General features: G+C 36.8%; 2 protein-coding genes across 2 annotated transcripts in view; one reads left to right on the top strand and one right to left on the bottom strand.

Moving 5' to 3' along the window:
* The first annotated feature begins 337 nt into the window (after positions 1 to 337).
* On the top strand, positions 338 to 4628 carry SGOL1 (shugoshin-like 1 (S. pombe)). Its single transcript, XM_010585904.1, has 8 exons — positions 338 to 540; positions 625 to 812; positions 1172 to 1276; positions 1768 to 1832; positions 1994 to 2145; positions 2729 to 3583; positions 4080 to 4251; positions 4487 to 4628. The coding sequence occupies exons 1-8, from the start codon at positions 405 to 407 to the stop codon at positions 4626 to 4628; spliced, it is 1815 nt and encodes a 604-aa protein (XP_010584206.1). The 5' UTR covers positions 338 to 404.
* A 3331-nt stretch (positions 4629 to 7959) lies between these two features.
* The window catches only part of KAT2B (K(lysine) acetyltransferase 2B), a 50459-nt gene continuing 36578 nt past the window's right edge, over positions 7960 to 21840 (bottom strand). Inside the window, exons 13-20 of the mRNA XM_010585912.1 lie at positions 20976 to 21102; positions 17685 to 17795; positions 15970 to 16113; positions 13005 to 13119; positions 12215 to 12251; positions 11828 to 11891; positions 11646 to 11730; positions 7960 to 8799 (exon numbers count right to left, since the gene is read on the bottom strand). Of these exons, the coding sequence (XP_010584214.1) occupies positions 8606 to 8799; positions 11646 to 11730; positions 11828 to 11891; positions 12215 to 12251; positions 13005 to 13119; positions 15970 to 16113; positions 17685 to 17795; positions 20976 to 21102 (877 nt within the window). The 3' untranslated portion in view covers positions 7960 to 8605. The remainder of the gene's footprint in view (positions 8800 to 11645; positions 11731 to 11827; positions 11892 to 12214; positions 12252 to 13004; positions 13120 to 15969; positions 16114 to 17684; positions 17796 to 20975; positions 21103 to 21840) is intronic.

Here is a 21840-nt window from a genome sequence, read left to right as displayed (position 1 = left end):
GGCCGGTCGGTGGGTGGGTGGATGTCCTGAGGGCCTTCCTTCAGCGTTAGGGTAGCTGGGGGCCCGCTTCCGACGCCTCGGGGACACCCCACCCCACTATCCGCCGTACCGCCGCGATGCGAGCGTTTAGAGGCCTCGGCCTGGTCTTCGCCGCGGACGCCGTGGGTTTTGCAGTTCAGATAATCGGCAACAGTGACAGTAGCTGTGCTGCAAAAATTGTTTTGGAAATGGCCGCAGCTGTGTGGCTTTTCGTATTTGTGGGTCTCTCCTACGTGCGTATATGCAACTTAAAAATACCATGAGCTTTACTCTTGTTTCTCTGTTCCTTTTCTTTCGGCGTTGGGGAGCGTTGTGCAACGCCAGCTTAATGAGTTCTTCACCCTTTGTATTTCTAAAGGTAGAAAATGGCTGAGTACTTGAAAAAATCCTTCAAAGACAGTCTGGACAGCATAAAAGAACGAATGAAAGAGAAAAGAAATCAGAAATGGACAAAGATGGGTAAAAATAGCCATATATCCACTGTAAGGTGCAAAATAGCAAGTAAGTTGCTTAAATATCTTAATAGTTTTCAGAATTATTATTATTTCTTTAAACCAAGTTGAAGTACTCACTGTTCTGTTGCAGCCACCAGCTCCAAGCAAATGAAGAGCCTCCAAGCAAACAACAGAGACCTAGTTCAGGCTTTGCAAGAAGAAAAGCTCAAACTGAGGGATGCCCAGGCTACCATTCTTCATTTGAGGAAAGAGTATCACGATCTGAAGGTTCAGATGTTTGACTTGCAAAGGTTCAAGCAAGCACAAGGGCTTGTTGAGGTATTTTTAGTAATAACTGTATGATTTAGTGAAGCTGAACACCAGCATCTGCACCAATCCACTGATGTATTTATAATCTTAAATGTTTCATAAAAAATTAACTCGATATATAGAGCAAGGTTTTTCATATTTTCACCTAATCTGGCAATTAACTAATTATTTTTTTCTGGCTACTCTTTCTTCTTTAATTAAAATCTGTCTTCTGTGATTTTATTATTTTTTTAAGCACAGTTGAAGATACCTGACACAGGTACCTTCAGGATTTAGTCATCTCATAATACTGATAAGAAGTTATTACATTGGTAGTTGATATTTGAGTATGACAATAACAGTGTTACTTTCCTTCTTTTGTCCATTAGAATCGACTGTCAGCCTTGAATGAGATAATTTCAAGAGTTTCTCAGAATTTACTAAACTCAATTGATCTCCTTGGCCCAGCAGAGAATTTGTGTTCCATAAGTGTAGTAAGTACCTTTTTCTCTTGAGGGGCAGGATTCCTGTTAATTATTTTCCCTTACTCCTTCCAGCATAGATGCACATAGCTTTTGAGATTTGAGCCTTAGTTTGGAAGTATGACTTGTCCCACAGTTCCCAGTATGGCATGGGAAACCAGGATAGGCCCACATGTGTGTAGCAGGTTGTCAGTGGGACTGAGGCTCTGCTATGAGGTGGTAGGGGCACCCTGATTTTCTATGGTTTTGTGTCTTGTTCCCTGTACCATCCTCACAGTTCCTTCTCCTGTCTACTATCTGTATGATTGGGCTGGTGATGAATGTGCTGACTTGCAGGAGCTGAGTATGTGATATCCCACAGCACTTTGTGTTAGCCAGCCAGAAAGAAAAAGTCAAGGGCCTCTTTGGCCCTTCTGTGGGTAACTTGGCTGTTGTCTGAAATTTGTATATGGTGCAAGCTTGTTTCAGCTGTTTAGTTACCGTAAGATTTATTTTGTTGACAGAATCAGAGAGTGCTTTCTTCAGTTCCTGAAAATAGTTCCAGTGCTGTAGGACAAATACATTCTGTGTAAGTATCTTTTATTAATACCTACTTATATTTGAAAATTCTGTTGCAGTAAGCTGAATTTTCTGCCTGGAAAAAGGGAAGAAATCCAAATGTAATGAAGTAGCTCATTGTCATAAAATAGATTGCTGTTGAGTAAATACCACCTTTGGTATTTTTTCTAGAGGACCTCTGCAGTGTGCTGATGAAGATGATCAAGTACTTCCAAGTAGAATGGAGGCTGATAGTGATAGAAATGGGCTGGCTCATTCTGTGTCAGAGACCTGTGAGAAATCAGAGAATGCCATTTCCTTAATCAAAATAGTTCCAACCAAAGGTAAATAAATCCAAGTATCAGTCATTGCTCTATTCTGAATCAGGGAAAAAAAATGTGTGAGTATAAGTTTTGAATGTAATTACTGCTTTTGAAGTAACTGTCAAGTAATTTTCCACTTACTGTCAGAAAGATGAGATGCTAATATTGGCAACTGGTAAACTTTTGAAGGAAGATGCCTAGCAAAAGGGGGAGGAATGTGAAAATGCTTTGTCTTCTATGTACCTGCAATCTAGTTTCATTATCTACCAAACAGTTCAACAGAGTAAAGTCATCTTTAGTCATGCATTCATTTATGAAATCAATTGTTAACAAAGCAAAATACTCAGAAAAATAAATGACCTGTAGATAACCTTTCCAAACAGAACAGTTTAGAAGAAAATACTAATGTAGTAGACTTAACTGCTTTCTGTCTGGAAGGTGTATTAAACAGAGCTTATCTTGATTGCCAAATACTGGTTTATACAAATCTGTGAAGACAATTCTAAGAACAGTCTTAATTTTTGACAGGTTCAGAATTTGCACAAAACCTTAACAGGTCGTTACTATTTAGCTTTAATGTGACTTTTTTTTCTTCAATTACAAGGGCGAACATCTGATTTTCATCTGGACAACATAAGGTCAGAGCTAGAAAATGTTTCTTCAAGTGGAGAGGATGGATTTGGTGATGTGTTACCAAAAAGTGTGTCCACCAGGCGTCGCTATTCAAAGATGAGAAATCACAAAGACCTTTGCATTGGTGTCTTGAACCATTCAGAAGCACCTGATTCAACAAAAGAGCTTTCTAAACAGGATGAAATTAGACTTGAAGAAAGTCTAGAAAACTATACTGTAGAAAACATAAATTCAGCTATTTCTCAGTTGAATGAAAACAAGGTACGCTCAGAGCTGGTGTTGAGGCAGATAGATTCTGAAACTGTGCAGTTCAACTTAAACAATAATTCTGGTCTTAAACAACGTGTGTGTAAAAGCAGGGAAGACTCTCAAGTAAGGAAAGAGAAGCATCAGAAGAGAAAAACGGAATGGCCTAAAAATACTTCCAGACAAAGACCAAAAAAAAGACAGAGTGAAGTGCCTTCCAAAGAAAAGTCTGATTTCTTGGGTGGCTCCAGTGATGCTTATGACTTTCACTTTGAAGAGTGTGTCCATGTTACACCTTTTCGACAAAATAAGGTGAATGACACAGATACCGGTGTGGATGACAAAGAAGACTTATCCAAAACTAATACCATCGAGTCGAGTGATATTGAAGAAGGTTCAGATGATAGCCTCTATGAGCCTTACAAGAATAAATCGAAAAAAAGGAGAAGTTCAGTGGAGAAGAAAGATACATTGCCAGTCCATGCAAGGCCAAGGTCTAAAAGGTGTTTGGCACAGCGTGAGCAGAGACTCCATAATGAAAAAGAGCCTGAAAGCAATAAGTCAAGGGACAAGTCTATTAGTAAGTGTAGAAAGTGTTCTGTAATTGGTTTTGTTTCCTTGAGAGATAACATTGTTTAAGGGATTTAGGCTTTTATTTTAGGTTTTTTAACAAATACAAACAGAATGTTATAAAAATCATTAGATTTGTTCTGTCTGGCCTTTTTTTTTATCCCTCAGCAGAAATTGGAATTCAAGATAGGCTTTGTTTAAGAAATTGGTCAACAGTGAATTAATACTGTATTTTAGATGTGTTTAATGATGTATTAAAGCTGAGGAAAAAAAGAGTATAAATTGAGACAGAAGTGGAATAACAAATCACACTTTGCCTGGCACTACTTAATTTATTTTTCAAAATTAAAATCCTGAATATTTGTTGATCCTCTTATATATTCTTAAGTGGAAAGATGAAGATAATAGTTATAGCTGAAAGTTACTTCATGTCTAGGATGTTCACTGACATTCTCTTTTAAGCTAACTTGCCTGAATGGTCTTAAGTGTGCCTAATTTCTTCCCAGGGCAGCCTTCTGAGCCATCTCGTGGTCATCTTTGTGATGTTACCAATACCACTCCGTTGCTCCCCAGCACTGACAATGCAGCTATTGCCCCAGGAGGTGAAGGACCACGATCTCCAAAACGCAAGCGAAGCTGTACTCTTACTGTGAGCTATAAAGAACCAAGTATTGCAGGGTAGGTGTCTTACTTTCCAGTTTGATATAAAGTTCATGATGTTCCATCAAATGGAGGACTTGAGGGGATTATTTAAATATTGGAAATAAGTTCTTAACAAAACATTCAAAGAGAGGTCTGATGTTAATAATATGAAATAGTTCACATGAAATTGAACTTACTAGCTGTAAGTTAATGTTTTAAGTAAGTGATGTGGGGAACAAAACTCAATTTTGCCTATTTTTTTGTTTATCAGGAAACTCAGGAGAGGAGATCCATTTACAGACATAAATTTTCTGCATTCTCCAATTTTCAAGCAGAAAAAAGATGCTAAACAGTGTTCTCTTAAGAAAGAATCTCTGTCAAAATACAATGAGAAATTTGTTGGTTGTCGTTGATATTTCCAGTCATGATAGCAAAACTATGCTTGCTCCATGAAGAAAGGAAATCTTTCGTCCAGGAAGTTATTGTTGCACAACATCTTACACAAATATACAATTATTTGTGTCTTAATATTGAGGATATAAAATTGAGGTGGTTTGCTTTTAATCTAGTGACTCATTGATAAAGAAGATACAAGACTACTTTTATAACTACAATGATTCCATTCAAATGCTTTTGAGAGGAAGTATCCGTACATCATGCATCTGTGAGTATATCAGAAATATCTGATGCAAAAGACAGTGAATGTAATTTCATGACTTATACCCTGCTTGATCTCACAGTGGTTAGCAAAGGTAAACTTTAGGCATGTAAGATCAAATGTTTTTGTGTTTTGTTTTTTTTAATAGCTGTATATATTTTTAATAGCTGATCTTGTTTATGTAATAGTTGTAGTTTCATACTGAAGCTCATAATAAATGTCTTTATGTTCGGAAACAGCTCAGAGCTGGTGGGTGTTCTTTTTGTGCATTTTCCATATTTGCTTCAAGGGTAGCAATGTCAGCACTAGGCATACTGTACTGGCATAAGCATTGTTTAGAAGCAAGATTGCCAGTTGTAATTTATGTAGCTGGAGCCCTCAAAAGTAGCAATTTAGGGTTGGTTGGTACTGCTATGAATGCGAGTTATAATCAACCAGATAGATAGGAACAAAGCAAATTTATCTGTGAAGGTTGGTGAAGAGTGCTCTGCTTTGGTGGAGGGTAAAGTAAACTGCTATTATAGGACTATGATAATTTTGGTTCTGGTTTGCCAAGTGCCTTTACCAGAGGAAGATCTGCCACATCTGAACTGGTACCATTTGGTACCACAATAGGCAGTATGCTAGAACAACACTGTTATAAACTGTCCAGCAAAATTTTGAGGTTGCAGAGCTCTCAAACTACGTTTTCTTTGCTGAAGAAGTATTAATAGATACATGAATACAAAGAAGAAAGCTGCATTCAAAATAAATAATGGGCAAGTACAAAAATACAGGTTCTTCATTTGTCTTGCAAGATTGCCTGTCTCACCAGTCCCACTTAAACAGGTGTAAGATCTCTCTCTTTCTATAATAAAAATGTATATATGTGGTTTTACTGGTAACTTCTTACATAAGTCTCTCAACAGTAATAATAGCTGCAGCTATTGAGTGTTTGAAAATATTTGTTCACAACAGCCTTTGGATGTTGGAACTGAAACTTAACCTTCCATTTGTATCCTAAAATTCTAGCTCTGGGCCTTACCATCTTCATTCTGAAACTCCTTGGTACTATAGGAACTTAAGCAGAATGATATAACTTCAGGTGTTCTCTTCTTTCAGCAAACAGATCTAACAGCTGTTTATCAGGGACAGAAAAAGAACAATGTGATAGTAGAGCAGCCCAAGGTGCAGGTGTGGTGGGTCTGGGGTTTTTCTGAATAAGAAATTTGAAGAATTACTGCAGGCAGAACTGTAGTCTAGCTCACCTAATGTCAGCTGATATTCCTAGAAGTGTCCAGGAAAACAGCTCAGCCTCTTTTGACTACTATTTGCTACTCTCCAAACAGTACGCTTTTACGTGATGTGGCACAGGACTAAATCTTACTGGATGGAGCGGGAGGAGCATCTCTTCATACTCTCTAATTATCTGTCAGGTATTGGACAGGTGCAAGGTTTATGGTACACAAAGTAAGTAAGTGTATCATCTGAGTAACATCATGGTGATAGTAGGTAAGTACAAGCTCAACATGGACTGTAGTTTGCTCCCATATATATTGTGTGTTATGAATAAAGGACTTCAGTAGACACACATGAGAAAACAGCATAAGCATGCTTTAAGGTGAAAAATCAAAACTTTTGAACAGCTAAGTCAAAGAATTGTTTGAGATGTTGAGGAGACAGGAGTAACAGCACTGTAGCTCAGTAGTTGGTATGGAGCTGGGAATGCTACTTGGAATGGTCACAGCTTTCTATACTTTCTATACACAGCTCAGCTTAGTACACTGTGCTCCCAGTGAACCTGGGAGGCTTTTTTGCATATTTTCTAGTGTACCTGGAAGATGCACTTTACTGCACTCTTGTAAGTTCACTATGCTCAGTTGCAAAATTGCTTCGGTGTGTATATGTGTAGTGCAAGAACTAATTAATCAAAAAAGAGACCAAAATAAGTAGGGTTTTGTACATATATAATTTAAAACTAATCTGTACCAGTACAATATATTAATTTTACAAATGTAAAGTTCATCAGCTGTTAAAGCATTTGCAAAACCACATATCCTACTGTAACTTTATTGCACAGTATCTATGAAAATATTAATTCTTAAATTAGAAAACAAATGTTTCAATATAGAAGAGACAATCTGATTGAAAGACGATAAGAAAATCTACTCTGAAAATAACAAAATTTCACAGGATACCAAGCTTAACAGGTGCATCTGTAGTCCCAATCTACAAAACAGGATTATAGCATCCAGTACTGGCTATTTAAAAAAAAATAAAATACTCACTGTACCTTTGTTATAGATCCAAACGTAGGTCAGACTAATCTCATACAAAACACTATGCCAAGTCTAGTGTTAACATTTTGAATACTTTGTGTACCACATTTACTACTTCCAGGTAGCTCCTGACATCTACTTGCTGAATCAACTTGTGATTTAACATTGCACAGGCATTTTGCAGGAATATATTCTTTGACACAGCACAGGATTGGTTTTTTTCAGTCTTATAACTACTGAATTTTACCAGTGTAACATCTGTAAATATAAAACACCAAGAATGAAAGTTAAATCTGTTTTTCACAAAAGCAATTATAATTTACAGGTACAAACTCTAATTAGAAAATGTCAAGTGATAACTTTTTGGCCTGCACTGATCTCCATTAGGAAGTTAGGTGTACCTCTTAAATGTAGTGTAAGCAGCAAAATATATATATTTTATATATATAAGTGCTCAATTTGAAGATATACTAACACAAATTTTTAAAATGTTAATATGTTCCTGGGTCTAAATAATCACAGTTAATAAGCATTTACAATAAAGCTTGGTAGAAAATCCAGTTTACCACAGAACCAAGTGTACAAGCTAGAAGCTGTCATATGTTGAATTCTTTTGTGTATGATAGTCTTATCTCTGCTAAATAATCTAAATAATTTCTCAGTGAAGAGTAGTAAATAGGGTGGATCATGAAGTGCATCAAAACCTTAACTCTACTAAGCCAATTGAAATTGTCTAGTATATGCGAACGAGATTCTCTGAAGTTATTTTGGGTACTTATGTCCTGCATAAGCCAAGTCACTATGACATTACACATCTAGCCAGATTTATTTTTTTAATAGTGGTTATGAGATTACAATTTGCAGGTAAAATATTTATCAAAACCCAAAATGAATAGAAAAACTTGCATCTATCAAATATTACAGGCAGTTGTTTTTCAGAACTGGCTGTTCTCTCACAGCTTCTCAACCAGCTGAGTGTTTCTTTTAAAAAATAACATCTTATAAAAAGATTCTACAAAGAAACAAGTGTTTCAGACCCCCCCCACCTGTTGTTTTCCCTTACTATTTTCTTTTTTACTGGAAAAAAAATAATAAAACTTTATCAAATAGGTACTGCATTAGGTAAGCTATAACATCTGTTGTCTGGGAATTTTCTTCATATTCCCAAACATGTGCAATTTCCCACATGTTTTGTGGGGTTTCTGAGGCTGTAGCTGATAAACTTATTATGAACATATGGTAATGGGCACACAAAAGAAATTTTCCATAATTAAATACATTATAAAGCATTTTAATAAAATAATTTTTGTAACTTCAGTATAATACATGTTTGCAAAACTAAAAGGGTTTTTAAAAGTGCTAAGTATTAAACAGAAGTTTCTTGAAACCTTGACGTCCCACAACTCAGGTGATACATAATGGCTTCCCCTGCCCATGAAGTAGGCACACTATTTGGTTGTAAAAAAAGACAGTGTCACTTGTCAATTAATCCAGCTTCTTTAATTTTTGTGTAGAAGAATTTCTCCAGTATATTGGCACATTTGTAGTATTCACTCTCAGGGGGGTTGTACTCTCTGCAATTTGTAAAGACTCGCTGCAAGTCTGCCATGAATAATTTCTTAGACACGTAGTACCTATTCTTGAGTCGCTCACTCATTGTTTTGAGATCTGTACAGAAGAAAAATAGATTAACAGCATTTGATTCAAATACATTTTGTATGCAATATCCCTTTAGACTGATTTGCCATTTAACATGAACTGGCAAAGCTAGGATTTGGAATTCCTAATTGCCTTCATCTAAGGCGCAGTCCCTTTTTTTAGCTTCAACAGCAATTGAGCCCCTGGAACTAAGCAATTTTTCACTGTAAGAATGACTATGTGTAGAGTTTATTTTTTTCTTCTTTAAAAGATTAAAGCATCATTGTTTTGTTTTGTCATCCTTCTCTGAGTTTTCAGTGGGTATTAGGTGTCCCTAACTCTCCTCTAACTGTTCTGTGAGGCAAAGCTGCTGTCAGCTCTGCTGGAGGAGGCCTTAAGGAGTATATAAGCAAGGAGTGCAAACATCAAAAAACATGTACATTAACCTAAAATCCTCACTTCTTTGTGAACACAGCAGAGACGAGACATCTGTCTATACCACATGCAGTACATGCAGCTTTGAAAAAAATACTTTGTTCCACGCTCTACTTATATTTTAATAATATCTTCAAAGTTCATAGTTATATGCATCCCTTTTTAAGAGTCATGTGAGAACAGATCTCTCCTGCTTTCAATGCATCAAACAAAACCTTTACTTATAAAACGTTAAGAAATGTTTTCCTTTATACTAAAATCAGTCATCTATTAAATAATGTAAATCATCCGTGTTCTCCACACAGTCGCTGTCCCAGTAATTCTTACCAGGCATTTGAAAACTTTGTCTACATTACAAGTGTTCTAGGAGTGAGTACAGGAATAGAAGTAGTGGGAGGTGTGCTGGATGCCTGGGCTTTTCTCACCTCAGATGCTCTAACAACTATTTTTTTAGCAATGCTTGAACCAGGCTTCAGCAGCACCTTTGTGAAACCGTAACAGAAACAAACAGCTGAAACAGAGAAGACTTACTGCCAACAAGTACTGCAAGGAAAGCAGAGACCAAAGACCTCCAATGCAAAGCAATTAAACCCTAAAACTTAAGACTTAAAAATACAGTTGTGGGTATTTTTGTTTTGGTTTGGGGTTTTTTTTGTTTAGTTGGTTTTGTTTTTTTAAGGGAGATTTGACTTTAGTAAAATAGAGAAAAACCCTGTTCTCCTCTAACTACAGTGAGAGTTTGGCTCCATCTGTCACTCAGCCATAGAGCTTTTGTGTTGCAGATGAAAAGGAAATAAAACAAACAGTATTTCTTGAAAATAAGCAGGGGAAAGAGCACTTAAAACAGGGGAAGAAAGTGTTTAGACATGAGAACTGACGTTAGGAGGTAGTCAAAAAAATCTACAGCCACACCTCTCAAATATTGTACAATTTAGTCTGTATGCAAACGTAACAACAAATGTATCTTGTATGGGATAGCATAAGAAAAGACAATGCTGTTTGTTTCTTTTTAATTGAAATTACGTCTGAGTGATTTTTGTACAGTATCATCACGCTGACAGTGAGAGCAGAAAGAAAGCAAAAGTTGATCATGAATCAAAACGTGGTTTAGTTGTGCTGGGTTCCTTAGCTGAAAAAAACAAAGCAACACTAAACCGAAGACCTCAGTTTAATCTTAAAACAAGAGCTGCTGCCCCTACCTCCAGTGTAATACATCTGAATAAGGAAAGTACAGACAACATTCCTACTTTGGGCTTGCCAACCCAGGCAGTAAGTTCTTTGTAACCACTCTTCAGATCAAACAGCCGTCTAGATCTAGCCTCTGCTCAGAAAAGCATATGGGGAAATCTCTGCCATGGGAGGGTGTCAACATTCTTTTTCTTCATTGCTAGAAAATACATTTGTGTCAGGGAAACAGGATGCCGGCTGCTCAAAGTACACATGTATTTGCTATTTGGAAATGATAAGTTGAATATAAAAAAATCATTAAGCCAAATTGGTATACACAGGCTAGGAGCCTATGCAAAACAGCATGAACAAACACTTTCATTCTCTGAGAAACTGATAGTAGCCTGCAATGAACTTGTATTTCATTCTCTAATAACATAAAAGGTACAGAAACTGTAATCAGAAAGATGAAGGTGAGTACTGCATAAACAATGAAGGAGGAGCAGGATTCTGTTTTAAATCTGCTGCAATACAAATCAAAATAAACACCTACTTAGAACAGCACTGAATCATCATTGAAATTATGTAATGCAGCAGTCAAAAGCACAGAAAAATGTTACTAGCAGTTGTGTACTTCCCTTGGCAAGTAATCCTGCATGATTTAAAAATAAAAATAAATAAACAAACAAACCACCTCGGACAACTTTGGCAGATCTAAAATATAAAGATAGTTATCTTACAGTCAGTGGCATGAAGCATTTCCCTAAACTTAAATTGTAGCAAACTGCTAAGACTTACTAGGAAAACCCAGGTACTTTTGAAAAGGTTTTCTCTATGCGATTTGGAAAGCTTAAATCTGTTTTTCAAAGCAATTCAAATGCTCAGGTGTTCCTGAAAGTTTGCCTTGAGATTTTTTAACATACCAGTAGGATCTGCAATGACCAGTTACCACACATAAGAACATATTTGTACAACTCACAAACCTGCTCAGTCCAAAAGTTTCTAGCTGACTGCACCATTAAAGAGCTTGCTAGGGCTCTCTGGGGCATACTAAGATTTTGCTGGTATACACTATAGATGCTTCACAAAGGTCACAAAGCAGTAATAGATTTCAAATAACAGCATCATACTCTTGGCACTTCAGAGCTGCAAGCTATTCAGCTGCAAGTAATATATATCTTTTAACATAGAACAACCAGATTACAATTTATCTGCCATGTCTCCAGCTATCAAGATTTTTAAACTCTATACTTAAAAAATGTTAATGGCATTACCCATGGGAAACCTTATAACTTCATAATATCCAGGAGCTTCTGTTCTCTTCACAGGTTCCATGAAGGGCCAAGCGCTTTGATGGCTCTTTGGTAAAGAAAAAAGTAAGGTATCTAATATGGAAACTCTATATTGGAAATCATTTAAAAATCTTTACAGAAGGTAAACTAGAACTAGGACTCACCTTCACCTGCTGCAGGATGGTTTTTAATGTGCTGTAAAGTTGATCCGGATCCTTGGGCTCCTTACTTGAAAGAAAATATGAATACCAAAAGATTAGCTTGAATCCCTTATCTTCATTCCTATGACGTGCCTCTTACCTAAATGCAACTCCAAAGTTTCAAGCATTTTATGAAAGAAATAAAATTAAAACAAAACAAAACAACCCCCGTATCCCCCAACGCTACTCCCCCCCAAAAAACCTCAAACCCACTTAAGAACTCATCCCTTGCAGATTATTTATCTATTTTCCAATGGATAGAAGGAAATAGCAAATTACATTATTTAGAGACTTTTCTCAAAGGAATCTCCAAACTGCTTCATCATTTTACTTTGTGCAGCACTTACTTACCCTCTTTCTTTTCCACTTGGTTTCCAGCCAGTCTCTCCTGTACACCAACAACATGAGAGATTACATGGGAACTACAGTAGGTCAAAACATTAACTGAGTTATTGCAATTCTAAAAAGATAAGCCATTTCAGCACTGCTGCAGTAAAACGGGTTTGTTTTCATAAAAGCTACTCTTACTAACACAACCATCTAGCCTACAGACCCATTCAATTTCTGACATGCCTCTTCCTCCAGACTGCTGAAAAGATTCTAAAATATTCCTACATGAAACACACATTTTTTCAATAATTCAATCCATATTTTACCGCAACCTCTGTAAGGAATAATGATGTCAGTGTTATCCAATTTGATTCCCTAGGGACAGAGAATAAATTGCAGAAAAGCACAGTTGAAAAAAAATCCCCCCAAAGATGATACTTAAATATTCTAATTCTGTTTTGCCCTGTAAGTCCATGTTTAGCACAGAACTCATCCTTGTACAGGAATGCAGTGCGTAACAGTGGTGCCAGAGGGAAATTGCTGACTACACTGCGATACAAATCAAAGAGGGATCATGTATAAATAAAATTAAACACGTACATAAAAGAGGATCAGCCTGGGATGCCTTGGGGAAGTCTCAAAGACAGCAGTTGTAATGGAAACACAACAATCTTCACAGAAATCAAATCAGCAGACCAAAACAATTACATTTTAATAAAAAAGAAATGCGTAACTACATTAGTATTTCTAGTCTTAGACCTTTCTTGGGCTGTTCTGCTTCTGTTCTACATTAAAAGAGGTTGATACATACTAATGCCAGGAATGCTTTCTATAGGAATCTGCCGTACTCCATCTTTGAAGCAAGAAAGGCCAGGATAAACTTTTCGTATCTGAGCTTGCTTCCTTTCTATGAGCTTTTTAATGATCTGTAATAAAGCAGGAGAGAAAAAAAAAATTTGCTCAAAGTAACCCAGAGGATTAATGCAGAACTGTGATGAACAGAAACACTCTCGCTTCCTAATCATATGGTCCTTATAGATCCCCTGAACTTGCTAAGAGGGGTGAGCTACCTGGCCAAACACTGATTCTGCAGGTGAGGCTACCAAGTCTCTCAGCTGCCCATTTAGGCACAAATCTGGAAGAAAAGGAGTCATTGCTTGCTGTATTGATCACAAGCTGCACAGCTCCTGGGAAGGTGGCAGCAGAGGTAGGGAAGGAAATTTCCTGGAAGCAGGTTTTGGAACTGGCTCTAATTCTAATAGCTGCGCTTCTGAACTGCTTCAGCACAGCTGGTCAGAAATTTCAAGGCACATATTGTATGCACATATTTCAATGCACTTATATCTTCATATTCCAAAATTTTAGAAATAGCTGTTCACTTCAAAGTCTCCATATAACTGTAGGAGTTGCTTAGATATCAGTCAGATATACTCTTACTGAAGATTTTTTTCTCAAGGAAGTCAGAATGATGCCACTCTTTGGAACCGGAATTCTACTCTGCTTGTAAATGCCAGGAAAGGCTTTTCCAGTTCTGGGGTACACTCTGTTCTACTTTGCAATCTCATTACCTCAATTCTAAGTAATTTGCTTTCGTGCTTTTGATACACACTTAAGACTCTTACCTAAGCTTTTGTGTCCTGAATATGTCACTTTCAAAATGGCTTACTTCATAACTGGGAGTAAACAAATGCACAACCATTCAGACAACCACAGTTTGAGAGACTATTTTCTTTGGAAATAATAAAGATGGATATATGTTTAAGGACCTTCACTCTCCCACACATAGTATTTTCTCTCAAAGAAGAGCAAAAGAAAAAAATCAGACTTTCAATAGAGATTACAAATGTTAAGAAAAATACAGTATACAAGAGCACCATGGCCAGATTCCAGCGTAACGTCAAAATACTTTCAAACTAATTGTTAAATCCACCTTAAACCCTTCTTGCAATTTAGGAACTAGTGGCTCTTCCTGATTAAAACAAGCTATTCAATCAGTAACACTGATTACTCACAAGTCAGCAGGTCACAAAGCTTTGCACAAAGGGATTTTTCATATTTTTCAGAATGACTGTAAATGAGCTACAAATCAAGCAGTGCAAACTCACAAATGGTGGTCTGTGACTGGTACCCAGTGTCGGGTGATGTGGTCTTAGCAGCCATAGGCATATACTCTAATTCTTTGAATAAAAGCTTAGATCCCATGAAAAGCTTCTCTTCTAAAAGGACAGGACTAGAAAACTCTGTTGTCCAGTAATGGCCAATACCAGCAGCAAACCAAATCGGTATGTAATCCATTCTGTCAACATTCAAAACTCTACTTATGTTCAGCTATCCTCTTCATTGCTTTTGATTTGAGCAGACAAGCGAACATTCTTCATAAAGCTGCAGACTGTGAGGGCTATTTCTAAATTTGCTTGGAACAGGGAGAATAAAAAGCCTGGTCTGTATTTTGAGTGTCAAACAGGCAATCCTAAGATGCACTTCCAAAGGTGTATGTATTTATTCTCAGAGAAGGTACAACAGCATAGATCAGTGTATAATAACAGCTTTATTTCTAATAATGGTAGACATGAGATGTCTGGAGGACCAAGGCACTTCATCTCCAAGTGGAGTGTCTCCAAGTGTTCTGGAACAATATGGACATCCCACCAAACGAGAGAGTGAAGAATGCAAAATAACATATGCTAATAAAGCAGTCCCAGAGCCAAAATCTTGAAAACTAACTTAAGTTTTTGGAAGTGACATGTCGATGGTTTGGGCCTAGAACTGTATTACTGCAGTTAAACAGGCCTGAGATGTAACAGGCTACAAGAGACACGTCCACTATCTGCCCACCCTGACGACAACCCATCCCTAAGGGGAAGGTGACGTGTCCAGCAGTAGACTAGGATCTGAAAAGTAACCCAACCAAGCAGAAATGGAAGGGGAAAAAATTATCTATGTTGTATGGACATATGAGAACTTTCCCAATGCGTGAAGTTAAGAAACCTTGTAAACTAAATGTATAGCACTCAGATATTGTCTTTCTTTCTACAAGCATGGGCCAAATAGTTCTATTGGAAGGAAGATAATTGTTCCATGAAGAAGCATTTTAACAAAATAAAAAGTCATGAGATTTGACCTAACTTGTAAGAACTAATTATCCTTGTAATTTGTATTTCTTTAAAAAACAAGGAAGGTATTTAAACACAACTGGAAACATCTTAATTATTTGCTAATAAACTGCCTTATTGTATGGAATATTATTACGGACTAAATAAAGAACATCCCACATAAACTCCAAAGAGGGACAGCCTGGAATTTAAGACAGCCCACCCTTGCTTTGTATATTAAAACAGTGGCAGAAAAAATAATCCTCTTTCTTTCAAATAAAATACAGGACATGCAGTACAAACACTCCATTCACAAGTCACTCTAATGAATGCTACTGTCATTGGGGGTAAAAAAAAAAGGAAAAAAACTAGCAAAGGTGCAGAACAAATCACTCTAACAATATTTTGCTTAGTTATCATCTAAGACAAAATTTAGCTATGAAATACTTCTCAAAAAATCAGTACTTTTCAACACTTCTGTTATCCTAAATTTAGTAAGGTAGAATTTAATGCTTCAGCTGAAAAATTATGCCACTGGAACTTGAATGAAAATTCTAACTAATAAAAGTATATATTCTGATGTTTTAAGCACCAAAGCATGAAGAGAGCTAACCTGGCACTAACTGAATTGTTTCTAAACATCTGAATAGATTATAATGTTCAGTGTTTCATTTCAGCCTTTACCTCTTTTTGCTTTTTAATGATGACAGAAAATTCTGTGTAGGGGATCCTTGGATTTAATTCACATCCCATTAATGTGGCACCCTCGTAATCCTTGATGTAGCCAACGTATTTTGCTTTTGGTACTTTAATATCTTTGGAGAAACCCTGAAGAAGAAAAAAACTCAAGTTGTCATGATGCCATTTTCCTTTTACATTTGTTTTAACTGAACTGCTATGATGGTTTAGAACCAAATTCATCATAATGTTAAAATACAGACAATACAACAGAAAGAGTTACAGACAATGGTTCATAGTGTTGCAAACACCTCATGGGAGTCACTTGATACAAGAATAGTTAATTGTTTATATGTATAGGAAACGAAGGGAGATAGGGGAGATAAAGAGATGGAGGAAAAGATTTTTACTGTGCACAAGTTTCCTGGATTTTTCCAAAAATTTGCTATTTAATATTTAAAGGATGCCAGTAGTTAGTCAAGGAAAGTTGCTGTTGAAATTGATGAGATGACAGTAATTTTATAGCCAGAAAAATTGATGATTTTTTTGTCTTTTACTTTTGTATTTGAAGTGAAAAAATAAGATAACAAATGCTATTAAAAGTTCCAAAGTTATACTACAGTCTTCATACAGTTCAAAAGTTAATTGAAAAACAAACCCACAAAAGAATTAACCAAGACAATAAAAAGCAGTGTAGGACTCTCAATCTGGCTGCATTTTATTCTTCTGTTACAGTGGTATCTATGAAACCTCAGTAAAAATCAGGAACCCAACCAGGACTTCTGCCTCACAATTTACCATCAAAGGCTTCAGACTCACATGGAGACTGAGCATCTTCAAATTGGGGAAGGGACATTTTAGAGGTGAAAAGGGTTGGTCTGCACAGATCTGATAGCTGTATCACAAGCCCAGCTTTTATTAATTGTGAATGTGTGAGAGCAAATTGTATCAGTTTTATATACTGAACCACAGAACAGCTGAGGTTGGAAGGGACTTAGGGAGCATCTAGCCCCATCCCTGCTCAGAGCAGGTCTCATCAGATCTGGTTGCTCAAGGCGACATCCAGTCTTGAAGACTGCCAAGGACAGAGATTCCACAACCTCTCTGGGCAACATTTTCCAGTATTTCACCACCCTTAGGACTGGAAGGAAAAAAAAAATTTCCTTCTCTCTAGTTGCAATTTCCCATGATCCAACTTGTGTCCATTGCCTCTAGTCCTATTGCTGTACATCTCCAAGAATAGTCTGACTCCATCATCGCTCTGTCGTCTGACCAGACAGTTGACACCTGTTTAATCTATCAAATCTATTTGACAGATTAGACATTGCAATCCTTCCTGAACTTGAACCTCCTGCTTCAAATCAGGAGGAGCTGGTCAGGTAAATTCTAGTCTGCCACAGGTTCTTCCTTACACTTCTTATAGAATCAGTGAAGGAACTGAATGAATACAGAAGCAGCCAACCCATATTTGACTGGTTTTTAGACTTGGCAAATTATAGGCTATACTGTACACCTATATTCAGATGATTCCATCAAAGTAAAACGTGTTATAAGCCAATATCATTACAGAAGATGAACACAGAGCACATTTTGTAAATAAAAAATATACACATAAAATTGCACTATGCATTTTCTCTGACTACTTTGTCACGTCTAGTTGTTTAGCACAACACTGCTAGATGTTAACTTCTTGAACCAAGTAATTTCTTACGTTGACTTACTTGTTTTTTGAAGTAGCCGATAGCATATTCATCTGCATACGTGAGAAAGTTGAGAATGTTGTGTTTGATGTGGTATTCCTTCAGATGGTTCATTAGGTGAGTCCCATAGCCCTGTGTGAAACACACGAGGAAAAAGCCGTTACAAAGCCTTTGGGGACTGCACATATAAGAAACTGTGGGCCGAAGGTTCTTAGAGACTGTTTTTCAAAATGCAGTCTTTCCTCTAGATCCTGTTTTAAAGAGTTTCCCATAACTAACATGGTGAGGCGTACTCAAGATCAAACTGTTTTCAGCCTTGTAAGGGTATCTTTGTGACCCAACAGGGAACACAAAATATCACACCTTCTAGTGTCTGATTCACTTTTAATCTAAAAGAGACCAAAAACTAGACTCTCTCCAGGGGTAGCTCTAAAGAGGTACATTGTCCTGGAAGCTGTAATTCAAGGTGCACACATCATTTTTTTTCCTTTTAAGTTAGATACCAACTATTAATAGTCACATATTTCACCCATAACAAAACTACATATATTGTAATAATAGGGCAACCTTTCTTAGCCATATCACTTCAAAACTACAAAGCAGTAGGAATACCGAAATGACTCCTTCTAGAAGAGGCCATTCTGAGACAAGATCTCTGTTTTACTGTGTTCTGTGCACCTGTAGCAGAAAAAACCTCTGCTTCAAAGGATTTATAATCTGAACTTATCATAGGGCATAAAAGGGAATAGTGAAATGGTTTTTACCATTATAAGCAGCAGAGAATTTTTGAGTCCACAATCAGATAAATAGCTATGCCTTCTGACTGCACACAGGAATAATTTCCATTTTCATTCGACCCCAAAGTAAACAAAAGGTTCCATTTATTTACATTTCCAAGTAAGCTATAGCCTTCCCTTTCACTGTGAGATGAAGAAATGTAAAATAGACAGGAAAGCCCATAATAATGTGTTGTTCCTGCATATGTTCCAATTTTATCATCATGGAGACTAACTGGACACTTACAGAAATATACATGGAATTGTCTTGGGTACCTGTTGTTGAAAACTGGGGAAATTTTCACTTATGTACATAAGCCAGAAAAATAAATTAGAAAATATATACTTCTGGTTTAATTCACAATTTAATAGCCCCAAACATGGAAATACCCAGTTAAAAGCAAGTTAGATAAGTGCTGAAGCTCAATACAAAAAATTTAATAGTGACACATTTTCTTTAAAATCCTACAAATCTAGGTACAAAATTTGTGCATTAGTCCTTCCTTTCAGCTAGTGTTTGGAGCATCTGGTATTCAGACCTCATATTCAAAATTAAGACCTCATATGCGTTGAAGTAAGTACCACTGAATTTGAGGAAGCTGTTAAAGCCATATGCTCACTTGTTAAAGTGGCACACATCATGCATGGCATCAAATACAAAGAAGTGGTTTGACAACTGACAACATGTTAAGTGGTACAGCATTTCTTAGAACTCAGAAGTGCTCAAGATAATGAAGAGACTTTTTAATTGCCAATTTGAGTTCTCAAATTCTTTGGAGAGGACAAAAACTCTGAATGAAAATTTTTAATGAAAAATATTTTCCTTAAATGCAAGATAGCAGTACATGAGCTAGCCAAGCTCCTCACTTCCCTTCTCACCAGCAGGGTGAAAGGAACAGCGTATGAGAGGCCAACATTTTATTTACACCTGAAACACTGCAATTCATTCCAGTAATTCTAAAGCATCTAATCTCTGACAAAAAATGTCAACTTTGTGTCTCAAAGAAATTCCAGCAATTATGATGACAGTTATTTCAAACATTTTCTGCTGACTTATTATTTTTATAATCTTCACAGGATTTATTCGTTCTCACAAAAACTTGCCAAAGTCTAGCAATCCTAAAAAGAAACTAAGCCGTGTGCAGTAAAATTTAAACTAATTTTGTAACATGGGATCAAACTATCTCAAAACCAATCCAACTTTTAAATATCACATATAAAGGAAAACAGTACCCATATTTCTTACTCCAGCCTCAAATTGAGTTAAAATAGGAATTTATTTTTCCCAAGAGTAGGCAGTTCACCCATGTGTGAACATTCAGTTTTTCTCAGTTACCTGCTGGTAGGAGTCACCTTACTCATACAGGAATGGTGGAAGGCCAATTTTCAGAAACAGTCAATGGATCTTCACATACAGCGAGGTGCCCAGAGGGTAACAGCAGGTATTGTGCATTATGTGTGCATATGCAACCTAGGCAAGCTCTCTGAGGGGTGAGATTTATTTGTTCTATTATATTCTGAAAGGTTATTCCTAGAGGATCGCAACACACCTTTGGCAGCTTAACTTGTGTAGTGCAGTTGGTTGTTTTAGTAGAAGGAAAACACCTTTTACAAATTATCCAAACTTAGGATAGACGTACCTAAAGCATGTTGTTATTGTTTGAATTTGCTAAAACACTTGGATACTTTTATGACAGGCCTCTTTATAGGCCTCTCTGTATGACATGCTCTCTAACACCAGAGTTGAATAAAATCAAATATAACCCAAGTACTAAAAACTGTCACAGGCTTTCAATCCCACTGTGTTACCCTTCCACACTCAGAGCTCTTCCCTTCAAAGCAGGGCACACAATTTCTGCATGTTTAACTGCTACAAACTCTAAATTAATCCACATCTCTGCTCTTAACAGTTTCAACTGAAAAACATAAAGCTATAGCACCATCTAACGGCAAAATCCTGAATCAAGCAGTCATAGATCCACCTGTAGCCCCTGGGAAAGCAGGAGGAATTTCCTGTATTCATAGGGCTCCACGCTCTCTCAACATAGCAGCTAATTCTCAACACTCTGAGAACATTTTGTGAAATGAAAGACCTTATAGAACAAAAAAGACCTTATAGAACAGCGCGTGTGCTTATTTTGAGATGCAAAACTAAACCTAAATTTTGGATATACCTCATTTTCATTCAAATCATGTAACATCACAATGTGATTGAACACAAATTACTGTCACACACAAGCAATACTTATTTCAGAGGAGTGAATAGTCCAAGAATGGGAGACAGCTGACCCCTATTTTTGTGTTGAGGAAGATTTAGTATTATTATTATTGTTGTTGTTGTTATTAATCCTACTAGTATGCTGAAGATTCTAAATCTGCACATGAGCTTTTGTGTAGTATATTCTGAATCACTGTATCTTTCAAACTCTGTTCAGCAACTCTGCAACATATTCAACGTGACTAATAAGATTAGGAGCATATACAGTGGTGGGGACTCAAATACATTTAATGAACACTAGCAGAGACTTATTTTTACCTTGACTTGCTCATTGGAAGTCACAGCACAGAAAACAATCTCCGTAAATCCCTGAGAGGGGAACATCCGGAAGCAGATACCACCAATAACACGACCATCTTTTATTAATGCAAGGGTCTTGTGTTTCCTGAGTAGACAAAAATAACAGTCATTTTAATTCATGTACATAGTATATAATGTGCCAATACCCTTTTTCAGAAACTTGATTCACTTCTTTCCATGATGCTAATGCAATTGTATATGCCTCTGTTAAGTTAGCTGCTTGTATCTACAGAAGAGTTGCTATTTTAACATCATGCTTTAAATTTACCATAAAATTCATCATTCACGCAGCAAGGTCCTGGCCTTGCCAAGTACTCCTAGATACTATGGTAATGCCAAATAAATAAAAAGCTGTATTGCTTTCATTGATTCTACTGCTGACAGTTATGCCATTGCACAGTTCTCAGGATGATTTTACCCTGACTAAATTAGAAATTAATGGAGTTACAGGACAGTAAGTCCTTTTTAAGGGATTCCTGTTTCCTTGCATGCACTCTATAAAGCTAGGGTATCAGTTTCAGATGCAGCTGATGAAGCAAGAAATGATATTTCATATTTAGTGGAATGAAGACCAGCATAAATATCCATTTCTGTTGCATTTACATTGACTGCCAGGAAAGATATTACAAAGGTGCAACCTGAACTCTTGTGTTAAGGATTAAGAATTTTAGTGTCATCCTCAAGGTCTGTAAAGATTTACACTGCACCTGTTCTCTAGATTATTCAATACATAGTATCACATGAATTGTATAAATAATACAGTAAATTTACAGAAGATATCTTTTGGGGGGGGGGGGGGGGGGGGGGGTGGGGGCGAAAGGGG

The sequence above is a fragment of the Haliaeetus leucocephalus genome, unplaced genomic scaffold, assembly GCF_000737465.1.
Source record: "Haliaeetus leucocephalus isolate CR32 unplaced genomic scaffold, Haliaeetus_leucocephalus-4.0 Scaffold135, whole genome shotgun sequence".
NCBI classification, from domain to species: Eukaryota; Metazoa; Chordata; class Aves; order Accipitriformes; family Accipitridae; genus Haliaeetus; species Haliaeetus leucocephalus.
The sequence above is the reverse complement of the archived record's forward strand: the minus strand, read 5'-3'. Positions and strand labels throughout refer to the sequence as shown.

Bases quoted from the DNA above. Each gene is read 5' to 3' on its own strand.
- SGOL1 (XM_010585904.1), top strand. From the start codon at position 405: ATGGCTGAGTACTTGAAAAAATCCTTCAAAGACAGTCTGGACAGCATA. The intron at 541-624 runs GTAAGTTGCTTA...GTTCTGTTGCAG, and splicing joins TGTAAGGTGCAAAATAGCAA to CCACCAGCTCCAAGCAAATG. The intron at 3,584-4,079 runs GTAAGTGTAGAA...ATTTCTTCCCAG, and splicing joins GTCAAGGGACAAGTCTATTA to GGCAGCCTTCTGAGCCATCT.